At 43.1% G+C, this 16,616-nt stretch overlaps 2 protein-coding genes across 2 annotated transcripts in view; one reads left to right on the forward strand and one right to left on the reverse strand.

Moving 5' to 3' along the window:
- The window catches only part of Mpp1 (membrane protein, palmitoylated 1, 55kDa), a 26,856-nt gene extending 21,606 nt beyond the window's left edge, over positions 1-5,250 (forward strand). The window contains exons 8-12 of the mRNA XM_013035385.1: positions 870-950; positions 2,317-2,397; positions 3,748-3,950; positions 4,151-4,225; positions 4,670-5,250. Of these exons, the coding sequence (XP_012890839.1) occupies positions 870-950; positions 2,317-2,397; positions 3,748-3,950; positions 4,151-4,225; positions 4,670-4,846 (617 nt within the window). The 3' untranslated portion in view covers positions 4,847-5,250. The remainder of the gene's footprint in view (positions 1-869; positions 951-2,316; positions 2,398-3,747; positions 3,951-4,150; positions 4,226-4,669) is intronic.
- A 904-nt stretch (positions 5,251-6,154) lies between these two features.
- The window catches only part of Dkc1 (dyskeratosis congenita 1, dyskerin), an 11,544-nt gene continuing 1,082 nt past the window's right edge, over positions 6,155-16,616 (reverse strand). Inside the window, exons 3-15 of the mRNA XM_013035397.1 lie at positions 15,865-15,951; positions 14,976-15,067; positions 14,649-14,833; positions 13,887-13,951; positions 13,596-13,722; positions 13,256-13,386; positions 12,625-12,768; positions 11,553-11,673; positions 10,032-10,150; positions 9,472-9,575; positions 8,536-8,644; positions 7,340-7,477; positions 6,155-6,945 (exon numbers count right to left, since the gene is read on the reverse strand). Of these exons, the coding sequence (XP_012890851.1) occupies positions 6,877-6,945; positions 7,340-7,477; positions 8,536-8,644; positions 9,472-9,575; positions 10,032-10,150; positions 11,553-11,673; positions 12,625-12,768; positions 13,256-13,386; positions 13,596-13,722; positions 13,887-13,951; positions 14,649-14,833; positions 14,976-15,067; positions 15,865-15,951 (1,491 nt within the window). The 3' untranslated portion in view covers positions 6,155-6,876. The remainder of the gene's footprint in view (positions 6,946-7,339; positions 7,478-8,535; positions 8,645-9,471; positions 9,576-10,031; positions 10,151-11,552; positions 11,674-12,624; positions 12,769-13,255; positions 13,387-13,595; positions 13,723-13,886; positions 13,952-14,648; positions 14,834-14,975; positions 15,068-15,864; positions 15,952-16,616) is intronic.

Genomic DNA, 16,616 nt, shown 5'->3' on the forward strand with positions numbered 1-16,616 from the left:
GCTTTTTTCTTTTTGCTTATGTGGTGCTGAGGAATTGAACCCAGGGCCTTGAGCATGCAAGGCAAGCGCTCTACCACTGAGCCACCTTCCCAGCCTTGGCCTCGCTTCTTAATATTTTTTAAATCAGTACTTCTTTGTGGTTGCCCTGTGTGCTAACATATCCAGTAAATTTCAATTCAGTTGTTTCTCCCGAAGATAAAATGGTGAGAAATGGAGTTGGTTCTAGCTAAGAGTCTCACAGCTTCTGCAGCCTATTTCCTATCCAGCAGTCAAGGTAATCCTTTCAAAATGTAAATGGGACTATATCAGTCCCTTACTCAAAACTCCCTTGGCCACATTAAAAATAAATTTATCCCAGGCCGGGCGCTGGTGGCTCACGCCTGTAATCCTAGCTACTCAGGAGGCTGAGATCTGAGGATCGTGGTTCAAAGCCAGCCCGGGCAGGAGAGACCGTGAGACTCCTATCTCCAATAAACCACCAGAAAACCGGAAGTGGTGCTGTAGCTCAAGTGGTAGAGCGCTCGCCTTGAGCTGAAGAGCTGAGGGACAGCACCCAGGCCCAGAGTTCAAGTCCCACGGCCGACAAAAAAAATAAATAAATTTATCCCAAAGTCCTTCCTCCCCACCATATCCCCTTAGCCTCATCTTCTCCCATATTTCCTTTCATGCTTTTTTTGGAGACAGAGGCTAACACTGTAACCCAGGCCTCAAAGTTGTGATCCTCTTGCCTCAGCCTCCAGAGTGCTAGGGTTACAGGTATGCACCATTCACAGCTGCTGTCTCTGCCGATTAGGTATTAGCTCCTCAACTGTGGCCAGGGCTTTCCCTAGCCAGTCCTGAACATGAACATTGCTTTGTTTTATCCTTAGTTTTTGACCAGTTGGATGTTGTCTCCTATGAAGAAGTAGTTCGGCTGCCTGCATTCAAGAGGAAGACCCTGGTGCTGATTGGTATCTTACGGCCTCACGCTGCTTTGATAGTTCAAGACTATATTATGTCCTTATATTCCCTCCTGTATCTTGTGTCTACCTCTCCCCTGCCCCTGCAAAAAAAAAAAAAAAGGCAGTGAAGAAGAAAGGGAGTGAAGTCTTTTGGGTTCTTCGTACTTTAAGTACTCCATCTGAATCCACCTCACACGTGAAATTAAACACTACAAATTCTTTTCCTCCTTTTACTATTTAGGAACTAATTCTTTTAGGTTGGGTTTGATCTTCAACTTCTTCATCCACTTGACTACCAGTAGAGCTGTGATATGCTTTAACATATTTTGTTACTATAAAGGTGTTGTACAGAAGGGTTGTTATCTTATAAATCAGATGAGTACATTTCTTTTGGCTATGTCACCCCTTCCTTCACTTTCCCGAAGTTTTCCCCTCCTTTCCCTGTCCAGAAGTAATGTAGGTCATTGTCCACAGTGTTTACTGAACAGCATGATTGCATTGTTCACCCCCTCCCTTTCTGCACTCTTTTTCTTCCCCCCAAAAATAAAAAAAGCAAAAACAAACACTACCACCACCAACCCCAAACCCATGTTTCCATGCTTTCTAGAGCTGTTATGATAGCTCAGTGAGTGTCCCAAAACAAAATGAGTTCTTGCTTCAAACCCAGATACAGAGCCTTGGTGATGCTGACTGGCTCAATTTCCCATTCTTAGATTTGAAACATTAATTGCCATGTGATCTATATTAAGATTCTGGTGAAACTTCCAGTAAAAACATGAATTTAAATTCCATTTAATTTTGGAGAGCTTAGAAAAGCTAAGGTACTTACAAAATAAACAGAAAGCTTCACTTTAGCTGTCTGCTCTGTGGAACTAAGTTATGTTTAGAGTCCTGCCCCTTAACCCTCTACTGGCTCCAAATCTTCCAACAGCTCAAAAATCCCGAGCTCTGCTGAGATACAGCACCAACCCATTCTCACTCGTTGACAATTGCGTGCGTGTGTGCATGCATGCATGTATGCATGCATTTGTGCTGGTCCTGGGGCTCCAATTCAAGAGCTTGGGTGCTCTGGGCTTTTTTGCTCAAGGCCAGTTAGCAAGCACTCCTACCACTAGAACCACAGCTCCACTTCAGACTTTTTGCTGGTTAAATGGAGATAAGAATCTCACTTTCCACTTGTGGCTTTGAACCACAACCTTCATCTTAGTTTTCTCAGTAGCTAAGATCACACATGTGAGCCACTACTGCCTCTGCCTACGTATGTGTTGACAATTTTGAGCACCAAGATGATAATCCATTTCTTATCCTCTGTCCCATCTCTGCCTTAGTCTTTTTGGGGACAAAAAAATCACAGCTTTCTTCTCTCTTCACACAGGAGCCAGTGGGGTGGGTCGCAGCCACATTAAGAATGCCCTGCTCAGCCAGAATCCAGAGAAATTTGTGTACCCTGCCCCATGTAAGTGACTTTGGGTCATTTTAGAGGGGAAGAGTTTGAAGAGCACAGCATCAGTGTTATGTGTACAGCGCAGTTAGCACCCTCTTGGTTCGAGGCCATGTCATCTTTCATTTGAGAAAAACTAAAAATTTGGCAAGATAAAAATGTGCACCCTCAATTGATTCGAATATTTTTTCATTCTCTGCTTAATTCCCATTGAGAACTATTTCACTCTTAAGTTGGATATTGGGCATACTATAATTTCCTTATCTCACTATGGCTCAGTACATAGGCTGCCTCTGATTCTCATGAAGAGTTCTAAGTCAAAGCAGTGCTTTAGGAAAGGCCAGATCATGGTGGCATTCCTAGATGTGGGACAATGGCCAAGCATGCAGTTAGACTACTCTACACCCAAAAGTGAATATTCAGCAGGGTGCTGGTATCTCACACCTGTAATCCTAGCTATTCAGGAGGCTGAGATCTGAGGATCGCAGTTCAAAGCCAGCCCAGGCAGAAAAGTCCCCATGAGACTCTTCTCTCCAATTAACCACCAGAAAACCAGAAGTGGCGCTGTGGCTCAGATGTTGAACATTAGCAGCAAACAAGAGTTCCGGGACAGCACCCTGAGTTCAAGCCCCATGACCCACCAGAAACAAATTGAACCTTCACAGTTCAGTTGTGCATTCTCAGTTTGTGGAATTGTCAATTGTGAACCTGATGAGTTTTTTTAAAAATCTTTTAATTCTTGTCTTTTTACATAGGGGTCACTGAGAGTTGCTCATAGGGTCATAGTAAAAGTCATCCTAGTGGGGCAGAAAGCAGATAGCAGTGTGCTGAGGAATGGAGGAAGTCTGGAAGTAGAAATAACTAGTATAGACACCGCATTCTCGTGTTTTGCTGTTATACCCCAGCCCAGAGATCTTTTTATTTTTGGTGGGTCGTGGGACTTAACTCTGGGCCTGGGTGCTGTCCCTGAGCTCTTCAGCTCAAGGCTAGCGCTCTACCACTTGAGCCACAGTACCTATGTCCCAGAGATCTAATTAAAAAAAAATTTAGGTGTCTTCACTTCTGAGTTTCAATACTGACAAGTTTGGTGGTTCAGAGATTTAACTTCCTACAGGGAACATGGTAGAAATGTTTTTACATTGGGCTTTGCCTCTTAAATGTTAAAAGACACCAATACAAGGGTGACTAAGTTATAATTAAGTTGTAAAAGTTAAATATATTCTCAGCAAATGGGAGATTTCCTGTTCTGCCCTACAGGAGCCCATAAGAGGAACTCCTAGATCACACTCTTGCCCCCAAATCAGGTAATTTCCATACAGACTGATATGAAGCCAGAGCTCATCATAGATTTGGGTACTTGTACAGATACAACGAGGCCACCCAGAAAAAGTGAAGAAGACGGGAAGGAGTATCACTTCATTTCAACAGAGGAGATGACGAAGAGCATCTCCGCCAATGAGTTCTTGGAGTTTGGCAGCTACCAGGGCAATATGTTTGGCACCAAATTTGAAACCGTGCACCAGATTCATAAGCAAGACAAAATTGCCATCCTTGACATTGAGCCCCAGGTAAGTAGGCATGGAAAAGCAGGAGTGATGGGATCAGCCATCTAGCAGATGGAGGAGTGATCAAAAGAAAAGCTCCAAGACATCTGGAGTTCCGTAGTATTGAGAATAGTGGAAAATAGTATGGGGATGGGAAAGCCTAGGCCAAGTATTAAAAAGAATTCTTTTTTTTTTCATTTTCTTCCTCCCTTTCCTTTTTCTAGACTCTGAAGATTGTTCGGACAGCAGAACTTTCACCTTTCATTGTTTTCATCGCGCCTACTGACCAGGGCACTCAGGTAAGGAGCTATGTAGAGCAGAAGAGGTCTACTTAAGTCTGGGCCATTGGCCACCTGCATTTCCACCAAGGTCAAGATGAAGAACATTTTTTTTTTTGCCAGTCCTTAGGCTTGAACTCAGGGCCCTGTCCCTGAGCTTCATGTTCAAGGCTAGCACTTTACCACTTGAGCCACAGTGCCACATGGTATTACCTGAAAATGTTTTTAACCATTTGGTGTATCTTCACTATGTGCGCGTTTTTACTTATGCCCTTTTTATGGCTGCTGAATTTAGCAGAGCAATTGCCAAGCAAATACTAGGCCCTGAGTTTGGTCCCAGCACAAAAGAGCAATAATTAGGTGACAGAAACAGGCAATGCTAATAAATGCCTGTGTAAAACTCACTGTTGGTTTGGCCTGTGGGAGAGGTACTGATGACTGCTTCATCCATGGCTTTCTTTGCAGACTGAAGCCTTGCAGCAGCTGCAAAAGGACTCTGAGGCCATCCGCAGTCAGTATGCTCACTACTTTGACCTCTCACTGGTGAATAATGGTGTTGATGAAACTCTTAAGAAGCTCCAAGAAGCCTTTGAGCTGGCGTGTAGCTCTCCACAGTGGGTGCCTGTCTCCTGGGTCTACTAAACTTGCAGAATGGGAAACTATAACCCTTTCACCAACATTTGGAATGCCATTCCCCTTGCTTTAAATCAAACAGGGCTGCTTCAACTAGTTGTGTCAGATTCTGTCTCTCTAACTGTCCTTACTCAAGCTCCTGAAGGGCAGGGCCCTACTGATCTGGAATTCAAAAGTATCTCTGGAAATGTTAGTGTAGAAATGAAACTGCTAATCAATGATACACAAATAAAGCAATGGCACCTGTCCTTCTGAAGCCTGAACTCTTCACCTTCAACTCAGCATCTTTTCGTCTTCTTTTCCTTTGAATCAAATATCTTTTGCAACTTCCTAAAATGCCAAAATGAAAGCTGTGCAATAGACTGTTCTAGGGAAACCCTCAAAAGCAATAAAAATACGTGTTAAAACACCAATTGTCTTTTAACTCTGGGTTATCTGTGCCACGTATCTTCAGAGTACCTCCCACTTCTGGTGCCTGCATTAAGCCTAAGGTTTCCTCTGGGTGGAAACCCATTATGGCATACACTTAAGCTTCCTATTAAAAACCCCATTTAAAAGGTTAAGAAAACCTAGCCTGGGAAAGCGGGGGCTGGGTGAGCCAGCACCACAGTGCACTGTGCTTACCCGGCTTATCCCATGGCTCAGTACTCAAAAGTTGTTTGCATTTTCTTGACTTCTGATAACCAACTGGAAGCACTTCCAGAGCTTCCCACTAACGATTATTACTAAGGCCTTCAGATTCCTGAACATCCCAACCCCCAGCTTCCAGAATTGACAGGTTCAACAGGCCTCTACCAGCATGTGTTCCTTCATAGTACTGTCTCCTCACTAGTACATCTGTCTGGCTTTCTCCTCTCAGTCCTTTGATTCCAGGTGAAAGGTCCCAAGGTGAATGTTGTAAGATAAGAGATAGAATCAGAGATATTTAAAACTAGCCAATCATAAAAGGAAAAGCAAATTGCAAATCAAGGCTATGTAAGTTCCCCGATTTTGTTCTTTGCTGCCAGTCCTAGGGCTTGAACTTGTGGCCCGGGCGCTGTTCCTGAGCTTTTCAAGGTTAGCACTCTACAATTTGAGCCATAGTACCACTTTCAGCCTTTTCATAGCTTACTGGAGATGAGAGTTTCATGGACTTATTGTCTGGGCTGGCTTTGTACCATGACCCTCACATCTAAGCCTCCTGAGTAGTTGAGATTACAGGAATGAACTACTGGCACCCAGCTAGGTCTAGGGTTTTAACCAAAATATTTTATTTTTTTTTTTGTTGTTCTGCCAGTCTGAGATCACTAACAAAAAAAACCCAACAGGAATACTTTAAAAATGTCATGAGTTAATTTTAATAAGTAAAAACCATAATTCTTCTCCCAGCAATGAGCAAATCTGTTCAACAGTAAATAAAGGTTAAACACGAGGAGACAGGACAGTGCAGCTTCCATCACAAACACAAGTAGCCAGATGGATGGGATAAATCTGCTGTATGGAAGTTTTGGAGAAGTGTACAAAAGACTGAGAACTGGGCCAAAGAGAAGATAGATACCACCCAAGCCTAGCGGTCCACACCTACACCACACTGTATCGCTGTCCTCACAGGACACTGCAGGCAAGCTGTGCCCAGTGAACATGTGACTCAGTTACACCTTTCACTTAGAGGGTTTTATATTATTTCATGAGCAGTCTTAACATATATGGACTTTTTAAATGAGGGGGGCTTAAAAAACCAAATTAGGAAAGGACTGTGAGGTTGTTTAAAATGGCCTTTAGTAGCTGCAGTTCCACTGGACAGTACTAGGTCTGAAGGTGAGGCTTCCCAACTGAAGCAGAGAAGTTGATGGCATAAGGTCTGCCTCTTTCATCACCCATATCCTTAAAACAGGACACGATGGCATGACCACACCAGGTAACATCACTGAGGTGTCAAGTAGCAGCAGAGTGTACAACTCTACCCTGTTCTGGACCTTTGTTCCATTCCCTTAACTAAAACTGTTTTTACAACAAGGCTTTTTCTTCCCAGCTGGACACAATGCTTACAGCAGCCTTTACTAGTCAGATGCCACTTCTACCACCTTTGCTTTCTTCTTCTTTTTCTTCTTCTTGGTGGTATCACTGTCCTAGAAAGAAAAAGAAAAAAGCTCAAGCTCAGAGCATTTATTAACAAACCAATTAGGACTCCCAAAAGGACATGTGGTGAACTACAGACAAGCCTTATCAGGATCTATAAAATTTGGAATTGAGTAGGTTTTGTATGTGTTCATGTGACAATAAGTTCTGTGAGCTTTCTAGTGAAGTCCTATAAGTCTACTTTCAAAAAGAAGTTCAATCAAACTATATATATTGCCCCCACCACCAACAGACTTTCTATGTGTCCACCTAGGGAAGCCCTAGGCACTATACTATGAACAGTAGGCCATGACTCCTCCGAGAGTTACAAAGCCAATACCATGTGGCTAATTCTTGCCACAACCAAGGGCCAGGTCAACCCAAGGAGCCAGTGTTTATACAAACCCCATCTCCAGGCTCGCCCCCACTCTCTAGCATAGCTTTGGCCTTCTTGTCCTTATTCTTCTTTTTCTTTTCCTTCTTGATCAAGGGAAGAGCTGCTGGAGGGGTCTCATCACTTTCACTCTCACTCTCTCGCTTTCGCTGAGATGAAAACAATTGGTCAAAAGGTAAATTATGGGCAATAATGGATAAGTCAGTCAAAATGTAGCGTGCCCAAGGTCCTAGGTTCTACACACAGTTTAAAAAATGAGACATGAACCAAAAAAAGTTTTTTGTTTACAAACTCGGAAAGCACTGTAATTTACTCAGAGCTTGCAGACAATCCTTTTTTTTTTTTGTAGGGAGCCAATCCTGGGGCTTAAACCCAGGGCCTGGACACTGTCCCTGAACTTTTGTGCTCAAGGCTAGTGTTCTACCACTCAAGCCACAGTGCCAGTTCCAGCTTTTTTGGTGCTTAACTGGAGATAAGTCTCACAGAATTTCCTGACAAACTGGCTTCAAACTGCAATCCTCAGATCTCAGGATTACAGGAGTGAGCCACCAGCCCCCAGGAAAGACAGTCTCATCTTACAAGTCAAGGAAGCCATGAGGCATGACAGGAGCACCACAGCAACAGCATGGGGCTTGGAGGGTAAAAAGCCCCGAGAAAAGAATGGATTACATGACTTACAAAGTACTATCTTAAGTCCTTAAAGAAAGCAAAGCCAGAATTCACATCAGACAAGTTCTGTGTACACAGCTTGTTATAGGTCTTCCAGCACCACCCAAGGATTCTGAGTACAGATGTCATTCTGGGCTCTAAAGTTAGCGGTCCTCAACCCCTGGAAGCTAAGCTGCAACTTAAAATGAAGAGGACTGGTGCTGGCCAGTTGGTTTTAATATGGACCTGATTTCAACATACCTATACTACCACTTGACCTAAGGTAGAGCTAGAATTATGTGTGACACCCGTTCTATCCAGTGTTATTGACATAACTGAGGTGGGAGGCAAGGTCAGTAAATCTGATTCCTACGCCCACTAAGGCCAAACATGTACCCCAAGGTATGAGGCACAATCTGTGTGTATGCCACAGCAAGGAGGAGGGCAAGTAACCTTGCTGAGCCAGGACATTTTTGGTGCGCTGTAGATAAGTCAAACACTGGTGGTGCTTATAATCACCTCTTGGAGCACATTCCAAACATCATAGCATACCACTCACCTTTGTGACTTTTACTGCTTCAGCAACTACTTGCGGAACTTTTACCACTTCAGCAACTAACTGTGGGCCTTTTTCTGCTTGAGTAACCACTTCTTTTTTGACAGAATCACTGAAAGAACACATTAAAAGGTCAAAAAAAGCTTTCCATTGTAATGCTGTTGCACCCCCTTGCCCCCCCCCAAGCTAATGAATGATATTGGATAAAGCTAAAGCCACCTCCAAAACATGGGCTGGCTTGTATTTGTAATCCTAGCTACTCAGGAAGCTGAGATCTGAGGATCACACTTTGAACTCAACTTAGGCAGGAAAGTCCATGAAACTTTTTTTTTGTGGTCGGTTTTTTTTTTTTTTTCTGGGCCTGGTGCTGTCCCTGAGTTCTTCAGCTCAAGGGGGAGTGTTCTGCCCCTGGAGTCACAGCGCCTCACAGACTTTCCTGCCCTGGCTGGCTTTGAATCAAGATCCTCAGATCTCAGCCTCCAGAGCAGGTAGGACTACAGGCAAGAGCCACTGGCGCCTGCCTGTGAAACTTACCTCCAACAAACTACCAAAAAGTTGGAAGTGGTAGCTCAAGTGGTAAGAGTGCTAGCTTGAACAAGAGGCTCAGGGACAGCACCCAGGCCCCAAGTTCAAGCCCCAGGACCGGCACATACACACAAACACCCACTGACAACTGACAAGAAGAACCCACGAGCAAGACTAGAAAGGAATGCTTACCTGCTGTGCAGGCCCAACCATACCTGATCCAAGCCTCACAAAGCCCAGCAAAGAAAAAGCCACCTACAGTACTGGGTCTTACTGGTCCAGCATTCTAAATGGTTGCCCAAAGTAAGTCCTACCTGTATCCCGCAGGCTCTGTGAACTCCTGTCCTGATCCATCAACAATGCCCAAATGGCAAGTATCTCTTCTCTATAGTCCTCAACAAAACTTTTACTCACCTGTAGTCAACATACTCTTGCTTCCAGGAGGCAGGGGTGCTGTCTGTAGGTTTGCCATGCTTATCCAGAAGGCCCTGCTTGATCATTAGCTTCTTTTGACTTGCCTGGGGAAATATGGGGTTTCAATGTTAGAAAGGTGTCAATACAGAAAGCAGGCATTGTAACAAACGTTATGCCATAGACCCAGTTTGCACAGAATGGCACGAGGTTTCTCCCTTTTATATCTCAGCAGGGGCTCATACTCTTCCCTGAAAAACACCACCCAACCCCCTGACAAAGTTAAACTCACTGAAGACTCCCCAGATTCTGGAGATGTCTCTGCATCCCTGACAGCCATTTACCATGGCTGAAATTCACTACCTTACTGTACAACTATTTAAGTAATGCCAAGTTATTCTCCATTAGACTGAAAATCTCTTAAGGTCCAAGACAGAGCCTATCTCTGACCACCATCAACAATCCAGAGTCTAGAACAATAAGAGATTATGGCAGTAGGGACACACAAACAAATGCCTAAGTGTGCATTCAACAACACAAAACAGCCCAGGAATTCTACTTACCTTTGGACCTAAACCCCACTTGCGAGGGTAAGTGTCTCTCTCCATGATAACTCTCTTAATCTTGGCTACTATACCATGGTCACAGGTAGAAATCACGGCTGTGGTCATTAATGCAATAGCTAATAATTTAAAGTAGAAAGATGTGGTTATTGTTGAGCCCCAATTGTTCTATGCCCAAACTTTAAAAAACCATTTAAAGCTCTGAGCTCTACTACATTGTGTGTATATGTATTGCTGAGGATTGAACTAGGGCCAGCACCCTATGTTTTTGAGATAGAGTTGTGCTAATTTTGCCTAGGCTGACCTTAAACTTGTGGTCCTCCTGCCTACACTTCTTGAGGAGATGGTATAGGGTATGTCTACTACCTTAACTGAGTATTCTAGGCTCAGAATGTGCTTATGGAGACAACCTTCCATTATAGGAAGGGAGTTTTTCAAATGATGTTACACTTAGCAAGTTAAAAAACAACCAACCAGCCAGGCGCGAGTGGCTCTCTGGCTCACGCCTGTAATCCTAGCTACTCAGGAGGCTGAGATCTGAGGATCATGGTTCAAAGCTAGCCTGGACAGGAAAAGCTGTGAAACTCTTTTATCTCCAATAAAGCACCAGAAAACTGGAAGTGGCCCTGTGGCTCAAGTGGTAGAGTGCTAGCCTTGAGCTGAAGAGCTGAGGGACAGCGCCCAGGCCCAGGGTTCAAGCCCATAGACTCAAGTCTATGACTGACCAAAAACAAAAACAAAAAACACCCAACACCAAAGTAAGAGAATACAGACATGGCAGGGGTGTGGTTCACAGAATCCTTAGGTATCCCTTTCCCACTGTCCATGGGGATGAAACCTTCCAGGGCAGACCCACCTGCTTACAGAACTGACATAAGGGATCTGCAGACATGCTCTACTTCTGGTAAAAATTAGGACTGTAACCAAAAACCTCTGATTTCTTCACTAAGAGTCACATCCGGGTACTAGTGGCCCACACTTAGCTACTCAGGAGACTTGAGATCGGAGAATCAATGTTCACAGCCACCCCAAGCAGACTATCTCCCATAAACCACCAAAATGATGAAAGTGGAGGTCTAGTTCAAGCAATAGAGTGCCAGTTCTAAGTGAAAAAGCCAGATAAGTGGGCGAGGCCCAGCATTCAAATCTCACCAGCAAGGGAAGAGGGGAAAAGGTCACCAAGCATTTTAATGCGGAAAATACAATCCAACTAATCTGTCACAAATTAAAAATCATATATACTAGTTACAAGTTATCTGCAAGCACACAAGAATGAAATATATAGGGCCCTCATTTTGACTACTATATAGGGAACCATTACCACTCTTTACCAGTAAAGCCCTGGAGAGCGTCAAGGGTGCAATTCTACCTCCTCACTTGTACATAAATTTGACAGTCCCTTCACTGTACCCACCATAGAGACTACAGGAAACACAAGGACATAGGGACTGAATCCGTGAGCTACTGTTTATGTAGAATGAGCCCCAAATCCAGAACTAATGAAGGTAACAATCCCCTTACCCATGCAGATTGCTTCCCCTTTGGTGGTAATGACCACAATCTCCTGGTTGACCTCAATGCCGTCCTCATATCGGAGAACACCTGGAAGCATGATCTTGGCCCCATAGCAGATTGCATTCACCTGTATGGATGGTGTCATATTGAGAGCCTCAGCTACTGCCCCCCCACCTCACTTCCATACCAGAACAGGGGAGAACATGGGGAAGGTAGCTTGACAGCAAGAAATAGAACAGCACGGAAATAGAACAAGGCACGAAGAGACACGCAACAGTTGCAATCTAGGCACTGCCCTAAGAACTTTATACACACACCCAAATTGCTAAGCAAACTTTTGATGTTTTCAATGTCCACTTTTTCCATTGGACCTAAAACAAACTAGCCTTAGCTTTCCAGAATTGCTTCTCCGTTACAGGAGATCCAGGCTTTAACAGGCTCCCAAAATAACTAGCAGAGAAAATTACTAGGCCTGTTCAATTACATACAAGTTCTGGTATAGCATTTATAGGCGACCATTAAGGCCACCTCTCCAGGAGTTTGATAGCACTCAATGCACCCATCTTTCCTTCAATTACTTAGATCTCATATGTGATGACATTCCACCCTCTCTTTAAACTCACCCAGAAGCCAACTCCAGCACAGGGAGGCATAGCAAAGCTATCCCACTTCACTCTTTATCTCATTAAATGCTTTCAATTCCTATTAAATGCCATGTTTTAGCGTACTTTTTTTTTTTTTACTGTCGGCCATATAATATAAAAAAACCAAATGTCTACAATTTAAGACTTGAATATGAATAATTTATTGATCTTAAATCATCAACTATCATTTCTATTCTTCAACAACTATGGCTATACAGTACTCTATACACCAGATCACAAAGACAATTTTAATTTATGAAAGGCAACATTCTCTGATAATACAAATTAACTCACCCTTTAACCGCCTTACTAAGAAAGTCAAACTAACAATAAATATGAACTTGTAATGCCAAAGTTTAATCTTTTTAAAAGATTGACATTTTCATGTTTTCATAATAGACCATGCAAATATGGACTCTTATTCTAGAGCTTACCGCACTATCTTTCATAACCAGTCGTTTATGAGATGTCAACAGCTTTTCCAAAGGATAAATGACACGCCGGAGGTAACTCTCATCTTTATGGTTATCATACAGCCATTGAGCATCAAGTACATCATGCATTGTTACCATGTGGTCCTGAAAAGCAGCCGGGTGTGAAAGAAACTCAGACTCAGTATTTTCTTATCTCAAACACTCACTGGACACCAAACCTCCAAAATCTGATTCTAGCTGAAACTTGCTTGCTATTCCAAACTCATTACTAATCTTAGTTTGTTTAGAGTTGGCTGTCTTCTGGGCTCTCTAACTGTTCCTATATTAGATCTAAGTAGGCACATTTTTCTTTGGTGCCACTGGGGATAGAACCCAGGGCACTGCTCTATGACTGGGCAGACATGTTGTAGGCTGGGAAGTAAATGAATAGAATACTTTCTACCCAGTCTTCTCCCCTAGCCAATTTCAATATTCCAAAATTTAATTAACAGAACAGGGGAAGCTGCCCTGAACTGAACTCAACACTTTGGAAGTTACCTTTCCTAGAATGGTGCAGCATTCTAGGAATGCTCAGAGACATTTAAGAAGGATCAGTTCTGAAACTAAAACCTCTAGCCCAATAATGGAATACCTTTTCACTCATGACTCCAGAACGAACCCTCCGAAGTTCCTGCATTTGACCACCAACTCCCAGCAACAAACCAAGGTGCACACACAGAGTCCGAATATAGGTGCCGGCCTCACAACTCACCCAAAAGATTCCTAAGAAACACACACAAAAGGAAAGTAGCACCTATGTCCAGCCATAAATAATCACTAGTTGAGGAAATCATTATTCTCCATCTTAAGTCAACTAGAGATAACAGACACAGGCAGTAACTACACAATGTGCTAGGAGTACCTGCGGACGGAATCTTCAAGCATGCATTCCTACCCACTGTGGGTCTATGGCAAGTCCCCTAATGACTCACCTAGCCTTCTTTCAGGATCATATTCAATCATTTTGCTCTCATAGATAGTCCTCACTCGGAGCTGCCTCTTTACGGCAGCAATGAGCGGGGGTCGCTGAAATAGGGCTCCTGTCAGTGTTTCCAAGGCCTAAGAAGAAGCACAAACAAAAACACTCTCATTAGGTGACCTCTCAAATGAAAGAGCATATTTTAGGACTAAGTCTAAAGGACAACAAGACAAAGCAAGTTGGAAGTTTAAGGGCTTATACTCCCAAGTCACTAAACGTGCCCTCTCTCTAGTTGCAGACTTACCCTAGAAAGCTGGGTCCCCCCTTCAATAGCATTGTGCAGCCGGACAATTCCCACATACTCTTTGCCTGAAAAATGACAAGAGTAGTCAGGTGTGGCCACTGAGTTTTCTATATCTGCCATTTTTATATGCTCAACCACTGCCATTTCACAGTGAGAAAGCAGGCATTTTTCATGTTTTTCTTAAAATTAATATGAAGCAAGATTATACAATGTTGATGAGAAGAAATGAAGATACTTTCTCCAGCCAAAAGTGGTGTGTTGACACATGCCCAGAATGCCAACACTTGGGAGGCTGAGACAAGAGCATCCCAAATTCTAGGCCAGGGGGTTGTATAGCGAGATCCTCCCCACTCCCCCCAAAGTGGAATTCAATGTTCAGTGTGCTGATAAAGACAGGGACAGGTGGAATACTTAGTCTAGAGCCTGACTGGAAAACTCTTGCAAGTAGGAGAATTTTTTCACATGAAAGTAAAGAAAGGACACTTGAGGAAGAAACAGACTCAGTGAGAAGTCAGGAGCAACAAGCTCAGAGACAGACAGAATTCTGTTCCTATAGTAGGAATGTGCACGTCTAGTATTAGAACTCCAAACAAGGGCAGACTCACCAGGAATTGCCAGAGGACATAAGGTACATAGAAACCAAAAGAATAACCCTGCAACAAGACTTTTCCTAATAGAGCCCAAGAGCCAAAATACAGAAGGGAGACAAATGCAGAATGCCTTACAATCCCTAAATACTTCTTCATACCCCTTTCCACGTACCTGCACTCTGTTGTGATTTCACCAAGCGAGTGGCTCGTTCTATGCACACAATTAAACACCCAGTCACCTTGGGATCCAGGGTGCCACTATGTCCTGTCTTCTCCACCCGAAGTATTCGTCGGATCCAGGCCACCACCTCATGGGAAGAGGGGTTAGAGGGCTTGTCAAGATTAATGAAACCTGTCCTAGAGTGGAAAAAGGGTTAATGTACCACCTGGTCTTGTGCTCTTTAAGAGTTAGAAAGAAAAACTCATCAAAGGCATAGGGCATATACTTCAGGATCTCCTTGAATAACGGATATGAAGCTTTCACTTGAGAAAGACTTACCTGATATAGTCCCCAATGTCTCTCTTCAGAGGATTTGAACCACAAGGAAGAGGTGTATAGTGTGTTGTCCTTACATTCAGCTTATCAAAATTCTGGAAAGCAACAATACAACCTGAAGTTAACTTACTAATGCATCACTGAAATATATAAACCAGTCAGCACCACATCAACCAAGAAATGCAAGCTCCATAGAGTTCTACTCCTATGTTAATACTATTATTTGCTATGACAGACTTATACTGAGAAATTTCCAAATACCATTACGTACAAGACTAATTTGAACACTTATCAGTTTATGGCATTTTGTAGAAAAAGGCTTGTTGGGGTCAGTACTAAGCGGATTAGACTTCACTGTGCAAGAGCATGAATAAAATATGGACTACCATTCATTTTCTTAGGGAAAAAAGCCAAATTAAGGATAAATGGCAACTTTTTTTTTTTAACATAATGAGCTGTTCTGCTCCAGATGCCCCCATGTGTGCTTTTCACGTCTGCTTCTTTTCAGTCTCCTCTCCAAAGCTTGACCACCAGTGGGGAAGAACTCACCAAGTGAAGCCCACTTTTGATTTATTCAGTTTGACTGATGTTGAACAATATAAGCAAACCTCAGTCTTTTACCACCACATACATGATTCATTTAGCATGCCAAGGGGCGTCTAAATAGCCTTTTTTCTCTAAGCTACATAGCTGACACCTACACTTTGCTGAGCATGTTAGAAATTTCTATGTAACCTGGTATTTCATCTCAGCTGTCTTGAGGATAATAGTGGCTTATGCTGTATCATAATGCATTTACTAAAGTGAAAAGTGCTATCAGTAAGCATTCTTAACTTTTTTAACAATGAGAAGTAAAATCCAGGCATTTGTGTCTAGGCACACAAGCACATACCTTTAACAACAAAGGCCACTGAGAAGTGTCCAACTGAGCCACCTTAGACTCTGGTTTGATAAGAAATTCTTCAGCATATTGTATTTCCTTCAACAAGACAGAAATATAAGCCGTGAAACTTCACACCTGATTTTGAACAACTCTGTTACTACAACTGAATTGCATGTTTTTAAACAGAAACCAGGGTCAGGAACTTCACTGGACCTCAAAAAGAAATGATCCAGGGAGAAGTACCACTGATGTGGGAATAATAATAACAACAACAACAATAATGCTTTGTGGAGGGATAAGGAAAAGAAATGTAGCTAACTCGGGGCTGGGGAGGTAGGTAAGTGGTAGAGGGCTTGCCTGGCATGCACGAGGCCCTGGGTTCGATTCCCCAGCACCACATAAGCAAAAAAAGCTGGAAGTGGCCCTGTGGCTCAAGTTGTAGAGCGCTAGCATTGAGCTGAAGAACTGAGGGACAGTGCCTAGGCCCAGAGTTCAGGCCCGACGACCGACAAAAAAAAAAAAAAAGAAGAAGAAGAAATGTAGCTAACACTATTTAGTGAACGACACATGCTGGGTAACAGGCTGTGTCATTTCAGTGCTTTCTTGCTTCCACACCACTACTATTTGGAAACATTTAAAAACTTTTAGTTTGTTGTTGAACTTTAAAAAAAAAATCAGGGCTGGGAAGGTGGCTCAGTGGTAGAGCGCTTGCCTTGCATGCATGAGGCCCTGGGTTCGATTCCTCAGCACCACATAAGCAA

This window comes from Dipodomys ordii, unplaced genomic scaffold, assembly GCF_000151885.1.
Source record: "Dipodomys ordii isolate 6190 unplaced genomic scaffold, Dord_2.0 Scaffold209, whole genome shotgun sequence".
NCBI classification, from domain to species: domain Eukaryota; kingdom Metazoa; phylum Chordata; class Mammalia; order Rodentia; family Heteromyidae; genus Dipodomys; species Dipodomys ordii.